General features: G+C 43.5%; 1 protein-coding gene across 1 annotated transcript in view; it reads left to right on the forward strand.

Annotated features, from left to right (window-relative positions):
* Nucleotides 1-20036, forward strand: part of LOC121858337 (max-interacting protein 1-like) — a 57035-nt gene that overhangs the window by 22630 nt on the left and 14369 nt on the right. Inside the window, exon 2 of the mRNA XM_042354733.1 lies at nt 6252-6468. Within this exon, the coding sequence (XP_042210667.1) occupies nt 6252-6468 (217 nt within the window). The remainder of the gene's footprint in view (nt 1-6251; nt 6469-20036) is intronic.

Here is a 20036-nt window from a genome sequence, read left to right on the forward strand (position 1 = left end):
TGCCATCATCGTCACCATCATAATCATCATCATAGCAGAATAGCTTACATGCTTGGCAGATCATTGGTCCCGGGTTCATATCATCATTGAAGAGGTAATGTTTGGTTGACATCTGGACTAGTATAACCAATAGCTTGTCGTAAAAACCCAACTGGCTCACCATTATCCAGACGACAGGGAGAGAATGTACCAGTCCTGCCTCAACCTGTAGGTGATAGTGTGACGCCAAAACCTACATGGCAGACGCTCATGGGTTGATTCATAAGTTTCGTCGTGTACTTAAGTATAGGCCACATTGTCATATTTATCTCCCGTAGTTCATAAAAAAGAAAATATCACATTCATCGTCATCATCAGGGTATCAGGTATGCAGTTTTTGTACCTGCAGTATTCGACTAATCAAGGAGATATGTTAAAATTCGATGCATCCAAATGAGATAATATGTTCAGTGGGTAAAAAATCCCAGCTCGTGAAAATGGTACGACCTTAACAAACCTCTCGTGTATTTGTGGCGGGAACACAGCCCCCGAGTCTCATTATTTATATCTGGGTGGATGAAAACTTGAAGCCCTGATGATACCTCCGTGTACCTTCTGGAGGAGGAGTGCCACTGTTTCATTGTGGTGTTTTTATTCTCTTTCCCTTTCTTCCTCTTCACTTACTGTGACCTACCTCCCTCCCTAAAACCTTTTTCCTCTTCCTTCCCTCACCTCCTTCTCCACCTCCTTTGCTTCCTGTTTCTATTCCTTCTCTATCTTCTTTGCTTTCTGTTTCCTGCACCTCCTCATTTCCTCTTATTTTTCTACCTCCTCTTCCTCCTCCCTCCGTAACTTTAGTATATTTTCAGTTGCTTTGAGAGACTTATTTCATGTTGTGTAAACTATTTTGATGATTTTTTTCTGAAAATAACAATGTCAAGAACGAATAAGCACTCACGTTTTTCCTTCCAACAGCATCGAGCAGGTCAGAGGTTCGGGAACTTGTATTTGCCAGATATACAGAAAACGAACATTTTCCCTGTCTCGTTAGCTGAGATCCGTCTTTTTCATCGTATTCTATTTTCCCTGCAGTCACCATTATGGTTTTCTTCGTATACATCAGGTTCCCTGTCACTTAGATTATTTCTTGTCCTCTCTCTCTCTTACTATTTGCTCCCCCCTTCCTACTCTTCCTGCAGTCTCTTCTTCTCTCCCTCTCCTACCCCCATCCCCTCCTCGACCCGTATTCAGTTCTTTTCTCCTTTCCCTCTTCTACCTTCACTTTACCGCCTCTCACTTTCTCCGCTGCCATTTCCAGCTCCTCCCACTCCTTACCTCCCCCATCCCTCTCTCTATATTTTTCTTGCCAACCCTTTTAACATCAGCTCTCCACATCTTTTCTCCTCCCTTTTTTAATATTTCTTTCCTTCCATCCTTTTATCTCTACCTCGCTCTCCCCCCTTTTATCTCTACCTCTCTCCCTCCCCCTTTATCTCTACCTCCTCCCTTTATCTCTACCTCCCCCTATTCTCACCCTCCCTCCCTTTATCTCTACCTCCTCCCTTTATCTCTACCCCTCACTGCCTCACCTTCTTTTACGCTCCTCCTGACCCCCTCACTCATACCCTGCTGATCCTCCATTATATACCCTGCTGACCCCCTCACTTTTACCGCCTGCTAACCCCTTCAGTTTTATACCTGCTGCCACCCCCCTTCCTCGGTCTAGTCTGGTGCAGCAACACTTGCATGTCTGGGCCACGTTATCATAAAGGGAGATGTGTTATGATAGGATAAATCTGGCCTGGCCCACGTCTAGCATGTAGGCTGGAGAGACGCCCACCGATTGCCCCTCCTGCCCTGTACCTCCCCTCCTTCCCATCGGTGTTCAATACGCCTTTATTACTACTCCTCCTCCTCCTCCTCCGTGTTTTCAGTGGTGAACTCGGAACACACATAAGAGTCCTGGTGTTGGGAGTGCCGTCGTGCATCTAACAATAACAATAAACTAATACATAATTATCTTAGATTCTTTACCACCTCGTAGAGCCGCGCGCTTTCCCCAAACTATACTGTACATAAACATACATCTACCCGTGTACACTGAACAGGCTGGTACAGGGAACCTTGCTCGTGTATCTAATAATAATAATAATAATAATAATAATAATAATGATAATAATAATAATAATAATAAACCAAATGAATCACAAGAAATATTGAAATGTAACTCACCCAAAACGTCACGTGTTTACTTAACCTTAAACGAAACGACTTTACGTAATTACTGGCATCCTGGGTCAGCTGTTGGAGGTACACACGGAGCATCATTGGTAATAACAAGTGTGCCCTGAATGGAGAGGGGGAAAGGGGGTAAGTCTTCCCACAGCGCCACGGGGAACACAGTCGTTAAGGAGAGTATGGGATGGTGGGGAGTGAGGGAAAGTTGTTTGAAGAAAATGTTTGTGTGAGAGATTGGGTGGGAGGAGGAGGAGGAGGTTGTTAGGTGTGTGGGATTGGATCTGAGGGAGGGGTGCTAGGTGTGAGAGGGAGGGTTGCCAGGTGTGAGGGATTAGGGGCATAGGGGAGAGGTGGAAAAGCGTGACATTATGTGCAGTGTGGATGGTGAGGCAAGGCCGAGTATGTGTAGGTAGGGAAACATGGTGAGTGTGTTGGCTGGGAGAGGAGGCAGAGAGTGTGTTGGCTGGGAGACGAGGCAGAGAGTGTGTTGGCTGGGAGACGAGGCAGTGTGTGTGGGGGTGGGGAGGGAAGGGAGCGGCATCAGGTGTAACGGAGGGGGGGGGGGGTCGTGGGAGACGACCTGTGATGCGACATATTACCTTTAAAGTGCGTCACGTCTAATTTTGTCCCTGACCACTTGCTTTGAGAGAGAGAGAGAGAGAGAGAGAGAGAGAGAGAGAGAGAGAGAGTCATCCCATACATAGTCCTAGGTATCGAAGGTATACCGTATCTACCCTTCACTAGACCTTTTTGGTATCCACACCTCCTCCACCTCCTCTTGCCTGGTATAGGTCCCTTAACACTACCTATCAAGGCAACCCCAGGAGTACAGAGGGAGGGAGGTGTAGTGAAGTAGTGGAGGAAGGTGGGTTTAGGTGTATGAGGGTGGGAGGTACGTTGAGTGTAGGACAAAAGCCCCTAGAAAAAAAATGCCCCGAGCACAAATAATTATTAGATTTTTTTATATTATTTTTATTCTTTATTATTTAAAGTTTACAGTTTATGAACCTAACCTAACCTAACTCATCCTATCTTGCACTTTAACTGAGATGGTTTTGTCCAGGAAGCTTTTGTCCTAGGGGGCTTTACTCAGGACCCCAGGCACGATACCCCAGCTGCCCGCCTCTGTTGTCTTCGCGTGTTTGTTGATGCTCACAGATTAACGAGACGGAGAGAAGAAAAAGCATCTTAAGTCACGTTCTTTTACCACACTTTTTGTATAGCCTTACAGGGAGGTGACGCAGGCAGTACTTTTATAATTAAGCGTCAGAGTCAATATTTCTTCATCAAACATTACTGCGCAAAGTACACAATGGCTTCAAGGGCAAGAAATTATACCTTTTTTATTGTTCGACAAGTCCCTAGAACAAACGGCAGCACATGTTGTTGTGTGAGTGTTGGTGCTGCAGCTCACTTTGTTTACATCATGTGGCTCCAGGGTCGTTGTGTTTTGTCTTCTGATATCAACAAAGGGAGTAACTTTTACTTGGTTCTTTATGTAGTACTTTTATATATAATGGTTGCTACTCGTGTAACGAGGATGTGTAGTACTTTATATATAATGGTTGCCACTCCTGTAACGAGGATGGCCGGCCCAAGGGCCACCTAGGCGTGAATTTGTTTTAAGGTGTAGAAGCTGTTGCCAACGCAACAACCACACCCTAAGTTAACGAGCTGCATGACCCAGTGCCAAGGAATAATCCAAGAAGACCGGACAACTCGCCAACTGCACTGGCTAACCATTACCCCGGAATACGATTCACAAATCGATTAAAATCCAGGTTTCCAATTAGAGGTGGGTAGACAGAGGCAAATGGCGTAAAGAAACTTGCCCATAGTTTCACCCTGCACGGGGATCGACCCCGGTTCCCCTCGCTTGCTAACCATTACACCACAGGTCGACAGTACTTTATATAACACACACACACACACACACACAGAGGAGCGCAAACTTTACGTAAATATATATAGATGGATGAACTTTGTGGAGTGTGCTTGAGGAAAAGATATGTATGCCACAGAAAACATGAGCTAGGGCGAGGTGCTTCAAGTGGATAAGTGATGAGTCGATGTTTAGGGGCGGAAGGAAGGTTGATGGCCACATTTGTTAACACACGTTAAGAACATGAGAGGACACTGCATCAGGCATTTCTATACATACAATAATTAAATATCGGTAAAAGGGAGAGACGATGAAAATGCCTAAGGAAAATATAGGTGAATTTTTTTTTGTTTTATTATGAGTAAAGGTAATAATGTAGTCTGGAAACGTAGAGAATTAAATATGTATTGTATATGGAAGAAAGAAGAGACATTTAGTTGGCTGCTGGCGAGTTTGGGATCTATAGACAGTTAAATGTTGTGTCGTCAGTCATACGGTAATATTACTTAGAGAATAGTTTATGTCTACGCCAGGGAAGGACCGAAGTACTGTGTGTGAGGCAGAGGGAAACAATAGAACTTTCTTTGTTTTGTTTTTGTCTGGTGGTGAATGAATGGGCAGCTGGGTCGAGATTCACAGAAGTTCATATGATGATTATTTATCGTAAGTCAAGATGTGAATATGCTTCTAACTGATTGACTGGATCTATTACACAAAAATTGTCTAGCAAAGTAGCATTAGACTGAGACGACAGTAACTAGTTCACTAATCACCTGTTAGGAGACAAAATTGACATATAATCTTTTAGAAATGATTCTTTACCTTATCTATCTTTATGAGGTGTTTATTACCTAGTTAAGGTCGAGTCTTAGTGTAAATTTGATATTATTTTTTTACGATATTGTTGAAAAATCTCGATCTTGGATTGGTTTTAGTCATACTGTGCAGGTCGTGTGAGATTACCCGAGGAGAAACGTAAAAACTTATTAAAAAAGAATAAACGAAATATGAAAGTAAATGAAAAAAAAAGTGAAATATAAAATGTTAAAAAGAGACAAAGAAGGTGGAGGTCCGGCGGGGAATAGCCCAAAACCCTAACCCGTGCTGGGAGGCCAGATCTCATTTCAGATTCCATTTCGTAATTTCTTTGTTGATTTTAAGACTCCTCTTCATCCTCTTGGGAGTCAGTTCGCCTGAAGACTCCCAGAATCTTCTTTTTATATTTATTTTTTAGTTTTTCATCTCCGTACAAGTGTTTATTTTCCTAATGAACAAACATTAGGTTCTTAACCCCTAAAACCTAAAACGGACAGTGGGGTTATTGTCTTAAGCCTGCCATGCTGAACGGGATATGTGTACGGTTGTGGACAGAATTCCTTGGACACCGATCAGTATCTGTCTTCTGTTTTAGGGTCATGGAGGTAAGAGGGATTAGATATTTATTGTGTTAATTTACTCGTTTCTGTGTATTCTTATGATGTAGCATATTGTTACTAGTCTGGTGTAGTCTGTAAGGGAGGGCAGATGTTACCACCCACTTGCATCACTCCACATGTTAGGTGCCCCAGATGTTGCCAAGTGTTGTAAGTATTGTGGATGCAACTGTACGTGTGTTTGTTTTTATTATATTTTTATTTTATTTATTTTTAGTCGATCTCGAGTACACTCCTCCATCAAGTGTTGTGTAACGTCCCACTCAGGTAGTACATGGTGTGGAGGTGTATCAGTACCACATATTGTAACAAACATTGGGTTATGACCGCTCGCTGTACTGAATTTTTTTTTATCTGATAAATTCTATTATTATTATTATTATTATTATTATTATTATTATTATTATTATTATTATTATTATTATTATTATTATTATTATTATTATTATTATTATTATTATTATTATTATTATTATTATTGTTATTGTTATTAATATTATTATTATTATTATTATTATTATTATTATTATTGTGGCTGTTGTCATCACTATTATTGGTATTATTAGTGTCTTATTGTAATAATTCTAGGCATTTTAATCCAAGAAATCGTCACAAACAGCTGCCATTGGTGATGGTGAGTCACTTGGTGCCAGTGTACTAATAAAGAACTCACTATAATGATAACTTGTACCTCAAGTGTGGTCTTTGTGTGGTTACAGAACTTGGAGGACAAGGAGAGGAAGCAGACGGCTCACAAGGATCACTTGGCCCGGGAACAGAGGTACCTGCGGCGGCGGCTCGAGTCCCTGGGGCCGGAGCTCCTGCCACACTTCGACGTGGAGAAAATGGGCAAGCGACGCTCAGTCTCTGAGAGTTCCTCCTTCTCCTCCTCATCCGCATCTTCCTCCTCCTCCTCTTCCTCTACCTCAGAATCAGGTGAGTTGTCTCCGGGGACTGTGACTGCAGTGGCTTTTTCCTCGCTTTATTTTTTTTTTCAATTTTATCGGAGAGATAATGGGACATTACAGTGGATGTAACCTAGCACACCTTAGAGCACATGTAGACCATACCTGAGGCAGGCTATTGGGCGGGTGTGGAATCTTAGTCTTTCACATTTACTGGTGGTGGCATGGCGTCTCTCCCTGAAGCTACCGCCCGGTCGACGCCGCCATTTTTGTCGACTCAAAACATGTCCATGCACTCTGTACTGCTGCTCCCGAATTGTGCTCCATTATGTCATCCTGCTGAGCATATACTGTAGATGTACCCAGAGAGACAGGAGAGAGAGTATAACATTCCATCGGTAAGTGTTGAAGTTGTAATTAAGTTCTATCAAGCGAAAGTGCCAGTTTAGTATAGTCACTGTCTTCCTGCTTTTAGAGTTTCCGCAAAGATATCGTGATGGCGGTGATGGTTAAGACTGTATTATATATTGTGATGTATCCACAGTAATATTACATTGTTTGTTTTACAGAATACAGCTACGAATTAAGTAAAAGATAGTCTATGAAATGTTTTGTTTTGCGTCAAACAATATGGCCGCTAACCCCGCTCACTGTCTCCATGAGTCCTGCGCGGAGTATGACGTTATGCCGCCTCTGTGTATTAAAGTTCCTTGGGGGACATCGTGTAAGCACACTAGTCGCCATGTTGATTACAGGTCAAAAGGTCAAGACCGACAGAAATGAGCCGTGTGATTTTCATCCTTGTTGGTGAAAGTAAATAACATTTTGTTCCCCCCCACGACGTATCCTTGACTAAACTCTTATCTGAATGAGGTGGTTAGGGAGGAAAATGTCGCCTGCAGTGGAAATGTAGTGTTAGTTATGAGTGAGTGGCGCCCTATGGTGTGTTGGAGTCCGTGTTGTTGGGTAACGAGGCTTATCACAGTGGGGCCGTGGCCAGGTGGGGCGGAGGGGGAGGTAAGGGAAGTGGATCATCAAGCTAGAGCAGCAGCGGTCTGTCGTGGAGCTCTGTCTTCCGTCTAGTCTGTTGACTCACTTACAAAGAGAGAATATATATATATATATATATATATATATATATATATATATATATATATATATATATATATATATATATATATATATATATATATATATATATGGTTATGTTTTCATAGTAAACGACGTTTTAAAATTAATTAAATAAAGTAAATGTCACCGTGTGTGATGTAATATGCATTAAGTTAAATTAAAAAAAAACCTCTATTTGGCAAGTTCCTTAGTTACATTTTACGGCTAAATCAGATGATTATTCCTATTTAGTATCTACACATTTCGCGCGAAATAATTTGGGTTATTTAAGTAAATATAGTGGGTTATATTAGTAAATATATTGGGTTATATAAGTAAAGATAGTGGGTTATTTAAGTAAAGGTAGTGGGTTATATAAGTAAAGATAGTGGGTTATATAAGATAGCCTGTAATGAGGGCTAATTATCCAAAGTGGGATTTTTTTGGTGGGGGAACAAGACCCAGGGTAGAGGGTAGTTAGCAAGGAATGTTAAAGAGCTTGTAGGAGGCCGGTGTAATTCCCTTTTCGAATGTTGGCAGATCAGATCCACCATTCATTAGTCTGAGTTGGTCGGCGTTCATCTCTCTCAGAACGACGCTGCCTGGCTGTCTATAACTAGTTTCAAAGGCTTTCTGGGCCTTACCTGCCCGTCTTTTCTACTCTTTGAAGTAGTTTCGTAAAACAGCCTGTGTTCATTTGCATAATCAGGTTAAAGTACTTGTCAAAACAACGTCCCGAGAAGAAGCAATCTACGAGAGGAGTCATTGAGGGGGTCGTGTACTGGGGGAGGGAGAGTGAGCCACAGTACACGAGTAGCTCTCACATTTCTCTCTGTCGCGTGAGTCAAGTTCCTGTCATGCTGACAGTCGTGTAGATGTGGCACTACGTAAGAATAGAACAGATTGTATGTTAAAAGAATTTTATCTTTAGAGACAAGAAATTACTTTGGAAAAGTTTGTTGTTTTGAGTGTTTCAGACACTTGGTGACGAGTAGACGCGTCGAGGGTGATCGTCCCTCTCCCCCCTCTCACGTCACTTACGTAAGGCCAGGAGACTAGGAGACTCGACCAGAGTTACGTAAGGATAGGGGACAAAGTTAACATGTAGCTGAAAGAAGACCTCTATAGCTAAGGGACCAGGCTTACGTATGGCGGGAACAAACCCTTTTAGACGATGAGATCGGTGGACCAAGCTTCTCCCGCGGCGCTTGGAGGCCATACACGTGATTTTTTTTTACTACGTTTAGTCAGACAAATCCCGCCCTTTTTGACCTAAGTGATGTATCTTTTCCACATTGGGGATTTTTTTTTAGTGCAGACATGGTCATCTTTTTATCCAAGTGCTGGTCTTCGTACTTACTTTATGACGGTGACTACTGTGCTGGCTGGTGGTGCTGGTGGTGGTGGTGGTGGTGGTGCTGGTGCTGGCTGGTGGTGCAGGCTGGTGGTGGTCTCTGCTGAGTAGTTGGTCTCTCTTAAATACCATCAGCGTCTCAGGACCATCTTGAAGGACGCCGACACGACTCCTCCATCCCCGAGAAGTGGAAGGCATTTCACTCAGGCATATACTCCAACTTCGCTCTTCACACTTATCATAACTTACTGATCACCTTGGCCTGGGAATCCCACATAGGATCGCTCATAAAGTAATGACCTGAACACTGTCTTAACTTGAGCGATATATTTGTCGAGAAAATCTTTTTTTTTTTTTTTTGCTTTTCGGAATTTTTAATACTTTATTGTTTTTATTTTTGTTACTCCTTTTTTCTTCCTTTATCATCCACATGTTTTCTTATTCCTTCGCTTAAGTTCCATCACCAGCCATCATGACACTTAACTACCTGCTTACTCTAACCTCGTTACCTCTCTGAACCCTCCCTCACCTGGACCATCAACACACCCCACCCCCCCCCTCTCTCTCTCAGACCACCACCATCTACCATCATCCCCTCCTTCTCCACCTTATCCACTCCTCCAAGATCGTGTCAACACCTTCAACCTGGTGCTCCTTGCTCTTCCTCAACACCCGTTAAACTTTCTCCTCCTCTGAGCCTCCCCCCACCGCCCCCATCATCCTCTAACCCATCTTTAACACCCATATCCTCCTTCCCAGGCTCCCATCATCACCTTCTATAGTAACCTTCTCTTGTGGTCCATTATTAAAACTCATCACTTTCCTGTCTGACTCTCCCATTATCCTCCCCCATAAAACTCCCATTTTCTACATGACTTTCCATAGCCCATCGGGGTTCCCATAACGTGGTGGCGTTGTGGCTCCTCGCCCGGCCTACCATACTACTACCATCGTCGGCCAAAGTGAAGAGGTTAGAGCCCAATATCTAGTATAAACAACTCAGCTCCCCCCATCTCTTATCAGTATATATATTTTATTTTTTCCATGAGTTATGTTTTCATTATAACTCAACTACATTTCTCTATAGCTCACTATGTCGTATACTCTCTCTCTCTCTCTCTCTCTCTCTCGGCCAGTGAACACCACCTTCTTATATTACCCGCTTCTTATTCCTCAGCTGCTGTATATCCTTTATCATCTCTCCCACCGTTACTATGATAATTTTAAGTCTTATACTGTGTGTAATTATTGTCTGTGAAATTATAGAATCACCGTGAAATTACACCAGGAATGTATTGCACTAATAGCACACAAGTTTAACACTGGAGATAGTTAATCATCAGTTTTGTGGTGTGTATTATGTGAGGCAGAAGGATCGGGTGGAGGGAGATACCTCACACCTCAATGATTATTTGATACTGAGTAAATAAAACACTTGAAAATAGATGAGTCTGTAGTGTGCCATCACAGACTGCGGCTATCACTCACGCCTCGCATAACTCTCTCTCTCTCTCTCTCTCTCACTCTGTAAAGCAATGTAGTCATTTCATATACAGTATAATTCAACTTATTGGAGGTAAAGTAATTTCAGACTTTAAAATTGTTTTGGCATCAACTAGAATACAGCACCAAGCTAAGTTTTAAGTGAATCACCTCGAGAATTACGCAACACAGTTTGTAACGTAAGCAAGACTTTGCCTTGTATAACTTTATCAGTACACACACACACACACACACACACACACACACACACACACACACACACACACACACACACACACATACACACACACACACAGGGGCGCCATCTACCTGACGTATTTCAAAGTAACCATGAGTGACGTGACTTAAATTATCCCTCTCATAATTCCACCAGCAGCGTCTCTGTCAGCCTGGCCACTGCCGCTGATAATTATCCACCAACCACTGACACAAAAGGAAAGTTAAACACGAAACAGACGATCCCCAGCTACAACTTCTTACATCCGCTACAGTTCAGCCATATTCCAAGACTGAACGAGCGAGTTACTCCATCACAGGAATGAAATATTATCCGTCATTGAGTGAGTGAGTCAGTCAGTGAGTCAGTCATTTGCACCCTAGAAAACACGTAAACTGTTGCTGGCGTAAATCACACTCTGTACGAGGTGATTACAGTATGTTGGGACCTAAGAGCGAGCGAAGGTTAGGATAGCTACTGACGCGCGACAGTCAAGCTAAGAAACCACAGAGTAAGTTTGCAATTTTGACGTAGTGGAATAATAACAATCACCATTAACTCGGTCCGACGTCAATTTACAACCTCGCTGAACTGGATTAATGAAACCCTAGACTCCTGTAGGCCTAGACAAACCGGATTACATTTAGACTCCTGTAGGCCTAGACAAACCGGATTACATTGGTTACCTAAGTAGTTTCCACGTTGTGTTTATCTGTTAGTTCTTGCCTGTTGCGGTGAGTGTTGACCAGTTGAGAGCGTATAGCGGGTACTCTTATGTTTACTGGTGTATAGTCGTCATGTTGTGGCCAGGTAAGTATCGGGAGAGAGATTACAAGACACAGGGACAGGATAGAGAGAGAGAGAGAAGAGAGAGAGAGAGAGAGAGAGAGAGAGAGAGAGGTAGGTGTTACAAGACACAGGTACAGGACGACGGCCTCTACAGCTTGTTAACGGTGGTAGACACGTTCACTAATTATTAATGATTATCGGCAGTGAAGATATAAATAACTTGCGGTTATTAAAGGTGAGAAGGACTGGCTGTCGTGCGCAGGACAAATTGCCTGTCATTGGATTTCCATTTAAAATAGACTGCCTGAAATTCTCTTGTATTTAGTCAGTATAGAAATCCATTACCTGTCTCCTGTCTCCTCCCTCAAGTTCATTTCAGCGAACTAACGACGATATAATTACACATCAATTACAGTTGTTAATGAGAAAAGAGATGAAGTGGTGAGGGAAGTGATGCAGGTAGTCATCGGCTGGGTAAGTCACGCCTCTTGTTCTCTCGTCTGTGTGATGTTGAATTTTAGAATAAATTGAAATGTGTCAGTATAGGTGTTATTATATATCTGTCTTTCTATCTATTTTAAACTTAATAACTTCAAAATTATTATAGATAGAATTCTACTTAGACAAAAAACCTTATGAGTTGTTCAAGTAAAATAAATAATTTGTATTCTGTCTATAATATATTTCCAAGTTAAGAATTTTTACAATGAGGCAGATTATATTTTAATGGTTAACTTGTATATTTCAACAAAGCAGAAACTACAGAATATTAATTGGAAGTTCGCTACAATAAGCTGCTACAGAAGATTAAAAAAAAGAGAAAAAAAAAGAATGTGGAAGAAAAAATGGGTTGAATTGTTATGATGCAGCGGAGCGCGGTAATGTGCGAGCTGCGAGTGTTTGTTGAGGCTCGGTGTGACTTTATTACGCTCACCTCTTCACCTGGAGACCACCTGGCCCGATATTGCCGAAATCTCTTCCACTAAAATGCTGAGAAGTGTAAGGTGCCAAGATTAGGGTCCCCCCTCCTCTACCCTCCTTTCTTCCCTTCCCACTCCGGTGGTGGTTGAATGAAGACTACAGTCGGGTAGGTAGTTGGTGAAGGCGGTCATTTGTAGCTTGAATTGGGTTAAGTTTAGTGTCATGTTATTTTGGTCCTCTGTTGGTATAAGTTTGAGGTAGTTGAGGTGAGTCGGGGAAAGAAGGAGTGGAAAGAATTGCCGAACTTTTATGTTTCTTACTCACGCAGTACAGTACGGTATTTCCAATGTTGAGTCCCTCGCACTACACACACACACACACACACACACACACACACACACACTCCTGCTGTTTGTACCCTGTAGGATACAAACACCTCCATCACTGTTTTCATAATATCACCATTTGCATTACTGTGTTACTGCACCTCTGACGTCTCTTACCATCAACATTATTTGCACGGTGTTATTTGCACCACCGCCAGGGACACCACAATTAATGCCTTCACCACCACCGTCAGTAGCACCACCACCTCTGCCAGGTTTACCATAAGCAGGACCATCATCATTATAAATTTTCTATATTCTGTTGTGGTGGCAATAACTGGTGGTGAAGGCAGGAAGGGGGGAAGATGTATGGCCTCCCGAGGACGCGGCTGCCAATAGCCAACGTTAAGGCACCTTTAATACTCTCAGACATATATATTTATCTCCCGTTGGCGGGGAGATCTATAACCACCATTCAGCAGTGATGTTGTCATTATTTTGCATTTTTGTATCGTCTAAATTATGTGCCCCGAAATCATTTTCAAAAGTTTTGGCAACGTCCTCGGTGTTAGGGATAGATAGGGTAAAAGTATAGCCCAAATTTCCCTGAGTTCGTTGCATCGATGATCGTTCAGTAGAGAATTTAAGGCATTCCATGATCTGACGGAGTGGGGGGGGGGGATTAGGGTGTGTTTTGACATGTGAATTAATGACAGATCTGTAAAGAGGACAGGGGGTGTGCCAAGTACTGTACGGCTGTGTAGTTTACTCCTTGAACACTGTGTATCACTGATGGACTGTTTAATGATGTCATTGTTCGCACCAGACAGTCGGGGACACACTGGGTGGTGAGAGACGACAGGTAACCCTCGTGTCAGCCCTCTATATAACGTTTAATATAGAGCGTCACATCGTATCTTGCTCGTGTACTGCTCAGTGATGGTGGCTGAAGGTGAGAGGACAGGTGGCGGCAGTATGGAACAAGACTGTACACTGAGCGCAGTATCCTGGTAATGGTAACCAGAACCATAGCTAGTTGTTGTGGTTGTAGCTAAATGGACAAAGTCATGTAACGTGGTACCTCCAGACAACGTGAGGATTTTAAGGTGATTGGTGACGTTACCTTGAGAGAGAGAGAGAGAGAGAGAGAGTATGGTGGACAGTTGATAATTGTGGTGGTAGAGGGAAGCGAAGGATGGTTGGAGCGTTACGTACAGCCATTCCCTTTGTATTGTTAGTTGATAATGGTAGGTTGGGCCTGAGGGGGGTACTTGAGAACAGTTCCACGCTGTTATATGCTGTCGTGTTTATTATAAAAAGTTACTTAGACGGGTTTGGTATTCTGATTAATTTATTGTATATTTGCGCGAGGAAAAGTTCTATTTGAATTATCTTTATATAAAGAGAAAGGGACCTCAATAACTTACACTTGCTAAGTATTAAGCTTCACTAATTTTCGACGGAAACTTGTGAGCAGGAATACCGCCGGAACTTGCTCACATAATAACTTGTCACAAGGACGTTTTCGCCATTATTGATTTCCCTCCCGTAAACTCATCTTTACTTTATCATCTGGCAACACTGATCTGATAAAAAAAAAAATAATTTTTACCCTAAGCTGTGGGTGGAGCGTTAGCTGCAGGGGACGAAGTGTAAACAAGGAGTGTTTTGTAAGACTTGCATTCTCTGCTACCAAGGAGTATACTGGGTCCTTCAGGGTGTTGATGGTGAGGTACACACACACGTGAGTTCTGCAGCTCTCACCGTGTAATTACTCTGACCTTCAGCATGTGTTACGCCACGTTATGGACTAACTGTTGATTGATGAATTGTCTCCTCAATATTCTCTAACTGGGAATGCAGCCGCGAAATGAAAATGATGAGATTTTCACTATTTATTTTGGAAAATCAATAGTTATATGATGAATGATTCATAGACAGTCAACTTCCTTGATTGATTGTAATATTTTCAATTTCAGTTGATCAGTGTCACGGCGATAGTTACATGTTGGAGTATATGGAAGTGTCTGAAACTGTTGGTAAAACAAATTCATCAGATGCGGCTATGTGTGAGCAGGTGTAACCAGGTGTAACTGCAGTGTACTTGACAGACAGGTAACATTACGCCTGCATGGATTGATATGTTGTGTGCCAGTACACGGGTCTCCAGAAGTTCCTTAAGTACAGTTCACTGGTCATAATGTATCTAACGCCTGTTCCTAGTGCAGCTTTCTCTTCTTATATCCGTCTGTGTATTGTGTGAGCTGTTAGTGAAAATTTCACATTTTCATCTCAGTAATAATGAAAAAAATCGCAGTTTGCTCGCAGGACGGTTATGGTGTTTAACTTAAGAATAAGGTGAGTGTCATGATATTGTACGTGTGAGTAAAGACTGGGCTGGTGACTCATGGTGTGTTGTTTCTTGCAGGTGAGCTGTTCAAGGATTTGTCGTCGCCCCTGAGCAGCTCCGCGTCACACGGTGCCGAGGAAACCGGTGAGTTGTCCGGGTGGCCACAGCAAGGTGTTTCCTAGTACGGGTGGCCACAGCAAGGTGTTTCCTAGTACCGGTGGCCAAGTTTGTCCACTGTATCACTACCTGGCAGTTAAATTGTTTGTGTCCTCAGTAGCAATACATATTGCAGTCTGTGTCTTGTGTTGACACAAGTACTAGGATGCTGTCGACGCCCAGTATGGTGGTACACATGGCCCTAGAGTGTAGCCTATGTCGACACTTGTGCCCAGCATTGTTAATGAAGTGGAACTAGCGTTATGGGACATTATTACTGGTCAATGGGTTAAGTAACGCTGGAGCGTGTAACAATGGCGGGGGGAGGGGGAGTAGCTGTACCTGTGGACACTCTACCCTGCCGTTTGTATGTTATTGTACAGCGTTGTTTTCCCTGGCCTGCTTGTCCAGTGCGTCTCATTATATACACTTACACAAACTAAGGTTGCGCGACGCAGCATTATGTTAGTGTTTAACACACACACACACACACACATACACACACAGCCACAGACACACACACAGACACCCACACACCAACAGACACACACACACACACACCCACACACACACACACACACACACCCACAGACACACACACACCCACAGACACACACACACACACACACACACACACACACACACCCACAGACACACACACACACACAGACACACACACACACACACACACACACACACACACACACACACACACACACACACACACACACACACACACACACACACACACACACACACGTACGTGAGAGACACTGGTGAGCGGGAGCAGCGAGGGGTGATGACAGTTGTCTCTACAAGAACGTACAGTTATGTTTAATCATTCTCTTGAATATCGCTATACAGGAGACAAAAATAAGACGGTGCTGCTGAAATATATCAATACCACAACTTATTCGCAACAGAAGAGAGATGAGGTGTGTAAAGGAAGGTGATGCACGGGAGATAGCGGGAGAAGGAAGAGGAGAGTTAATTATAGTCCTGGCGAGGTGTGTGTTGTGACGTAAACGGGCGGGCAGTGTGCGGAGAGCCCAGCTCCTTGGCTCAGGAATGTACACCAGATCACGGATACCTCAGGCCGGGGCCGCATTAGATGAGCCACGCCAAGGATTACGTGATGTAACACACATCAGCAGGTGAGGAGACACTGCACGTGGGAAGAATATCTTTACATGTTGAAAATTTTGTGAATGTTTTTATTTTCCTTTTTGACTAGTAAATCCTATTTTATTAGTTTAATATGAGGTAAATTATGGTTCAGTAACTAAAGAATAAAAGACTAAACTGTAGGTCGTGGGCTTGAGTGAGCACCATAAGAGTATCATGTGTTTCATCTCAAGTACTGTACTCGCTCCTACACTCAGTATTCCTGTGGTAAGAATACAGTGAAAATTTCCTGTCACTTCTCGTTTGGATGTCGAAACTGACGTCCGCGTACTTGATACGGATGTGATGTTAAACTACTGTGTTTGTTGTCAATACTAGAGGCAGCCATGGTACCCTTAAGGAGCAGTACAGTTTGCATACAGAAGAGTCTAAACATTTACAGATGACGCGAGTACAAACACTCCATCGGGTCTTCACGTGAGCCTCGGGCAAAACCTCTTTTTTAACTGTTGCAAGCGTTGGGATTATTTTTCTTCCCTTTTGCGGTATGGGCTGGTGCCAAACAGGACCATCTGGCGAGCAGCTGGCTCTCTTCAAGCCTCCAACTCCAACCTGCTGCCATCTAGTCTTCTCCCTCCCCTCCCCACCACCCCTTGCCCATCTCGCCACCACCACATCCACACACCACCCCTAGGAGCTAACAACCCTACGATGGCCTGATAATCAAATAAAGAATTCTCCATTTTCTGTCCCCTTTTCTGTGTGTGAGGGTAGCATTCGCGTGTTATGGGAGGGCCGTCACACCCAGCACTATCGAACAATACATAAGGCGTTCACTGGGGAGGGGTCTACCAACGTGATACTCTCGCCTTGAGAATAAGAGTCGTGTTTGTTGTACTCGTTTAAATGCTCCACCGCAGCTTCTACAACTCATCTTACCTGTACTGTATAAACAACTAGAAAGTGTAACCCAATGCTTGCCTTTTCTGATCTGAGTGTTGTATGTCTTTTCGCAAGTGAGGGATATTTTTATTTTCAAGTGTGACTCAAGGCAGCCAGTCACCAATTTTTAGTCACACTCGTCTTTTTTGGGAACTTTGCCCAGTGGCGTTTAACCAGGTAGGTAGCTGGTTATCATTATGCAGGCGACTCAGGTAGCCAGGTTAACTCCCTCATCGCTGTAGGTGGCCAAGTTTACACCCTTATAGGTGTAGGTGGCCAAGTTTACACCCTCATAGGTGTAGGTGGACATGTTTAGACCCTTATAGGTGTAGGTGGCCAAGTTTATACCCTCATAGGTGTAGGTGGCCAAGTTTACATCCTCATAGGTGTAGGTGGCCAAGTTTACTCTCTTATAGGTGTAGGTGGCCAAGTTTACACCCTCGTGGTGTAGGTGACCAAGTTTACGCATCACACTCACATTGTAGGTGTGCACCATCACACCGTAAGTAGGCAGGTTCACCTTCTCCACGAGTATAGGTTGCCAAGTCTAACCCGAACTCCCTCCCTCAAGCACACTGTAAGACTGCGGGGGGAAGGAGGGAGGTAGGAGTGGAGAGAGGACTGTTAGGGAGGGAGAGAGAGGGGGGGGTCCTTCCTCTAGACTTCGATCAACGAGGAATCTAAAGACATCATCAATCACCAGCCCACCTAACTTCTCTCGAGTCACTGAGTTGTTAAATAGAGTGGCGACGAGCCCAACCCCCTCGAGGGAACTATCTCACAACCAGGATGAACGGATGCAACCCACTACTCCTCTTATTGGCCAGATCAGAAGAGTTGATGGCACCGTCCTGATCCCCCGCAGCCAATCAGAGAAACGAAGAAGATTTTATTCTGGTGTCTTACAGTCAGTCAAAGGTTACGAAGACAACAAATATCGTCCCTTTTAAGCAACCATTCTGAGAGGCAAATGAGGGGACGCCGTTCTCGTATCTCTTAGCCAATCAGAGGCAACCTTCTCTCTCTCCCATAGTAGTTCATCCATGCCGACCACAACACTCTTATGTCTTTTACAACTTAAAAGTTTCTTAATTGATATTTATCGAAGTTTTCAGCGATAGTAAGATCCTTTTTCTTACTTCAAAATGCGGTCCATACAACAACACACTCCTCTAGGAAATGTCTCTCGCGCTTCCCCATTATTCGTCTGTTGTCTTTCCATTTACTGTTGTCTCCCCTTACTTATTTCATTTATGCTTCGCTGTATGTTTTGTCGAGTCCTCCGTGTTGTTGCAAGATATTACTAATGCTGCTTTTAACTGTGTCACTGCTGCTGCCTTTGTCACTGCTGCTGCCTTTGTCACTGCTGCTGCCTCTGTCACTGCTGCTGCCTTTGTCTCCGCACACACACACACACACACACACACACACACACACACACACACTGGGACACTACTGGTATTTTTCACTGTTCATAGGGGGAGTCTCAGTGTTGTGTAGATGGTAGAGAGGGAGGAAGACGAGTGATAGTTTCATTGTTAAGCGCAGATGGAGGTTAAGAATGACACTTTTTATGTTCTCATCAGCACACTGCTTTTCACTTCATCATCTTGTGTTCACTGTTGTTCTTGACACTGTTGTTCTTTCTGATGGTGCAGTGGACGTCCCCAAATACTGTTCATTATCGGCATCAGTAACATCATTATCATCACAATTTATTTATCCTCAAGTATATTTCTTTATAACAAACTATCGTCACCGCCCCCACCCCACCTCCCCCCACCTCCCCTCCCCCACCCCCTCCCCCACCCCTCCCCACTCCCCTCCCCTCCCCTCCCCCACCCCATGCCGGCGGATGTAAGAGAGGCGGAATGGCATAAATATAAAAAGATGAGTATAAACCAGTGGCGCAAGTTGAAATATGACTCGACGTGTCACATAGTATGTTTACTGCTGAGACGGCAAGGATGGCTGGGGTTCATGCTCCCCTAAAACTTATTCTTGGATAATGTTTCTGTGTGGCATACTAGTGAACGCCAGGTTAAGCAGCAACACCAACGGTTTGTCTTTACCTCAGTAGGTGAGTGTTGCTAGTAAGGACACCAGGTAGCTGGGCACCTCAACTGATGGGAGTCGGACGTGCCCACAACACAGTCTGTGGCATGAGCTGGTAAATCCAACTGGCATCTTGTGGGTGTGTGGTCGACATGTCAGGACATAATGCTTCACCGCGAGTCACAGTCATGTTCACCTCATGGACCTCACAGTTGGTCCACGTCACGTAGGTACACACTCACCATTAACACCTGATCTGCCAACAGTAGACACTCGTGTAGGAATTGCATGTATTAATGGATACTCATTTCAGTTGTTTGAGAATTGTGATTATAAAGATTTATGAAGTATAATGCTGGTTAAATAAAGTACCAGTTGGTCTCCGGCTTTTCACCATCCCACTGGGTATCCACTCACCAGTATCAGCTGGGGTGAGCCGGACTCCTGTGCCTATATCTGGTAGGAAGGAGTGCCAAAGGCTCAGTTCTCCCCCTACCTTGTCGTGACCTTGGTCGCTTGCTGCTGGGTTAAAAGCAGCAGAGCTTTACCCTAACGTTTTCTTCAAGATCTGGGGTCTCTCTCTGATATATGTCTTCCGTTAACTCCAGTAGATTATAGAAACTTATCAAAACTATTAAATATATGGGTAAACGTAAACACTTATCGAAAAGCCGAATCTTTATCAGCGAGTCGCTTTTTGTAAGATCTGTCAATGGTATACTGTAGACCAAGTTGATTGGCCGGGGACCGA

The sequence above is a fragment of the Homarus americanus genome, unplaced genomic scaffold, assembly GCF_018991925.1.
Source record: "Homarus americanus isolate GMGI-L3 unplaced genomic scaffold, GMGI_Hamer_2.0 scaffold57980, whole genome shotgun sequence".
NCBI classification, from domain to species: Eukaryota; Metazoa; Arthropoda; class Malacostraca; order Decapoda; family Nephropidae; genus Homarus; species Homarus americanus.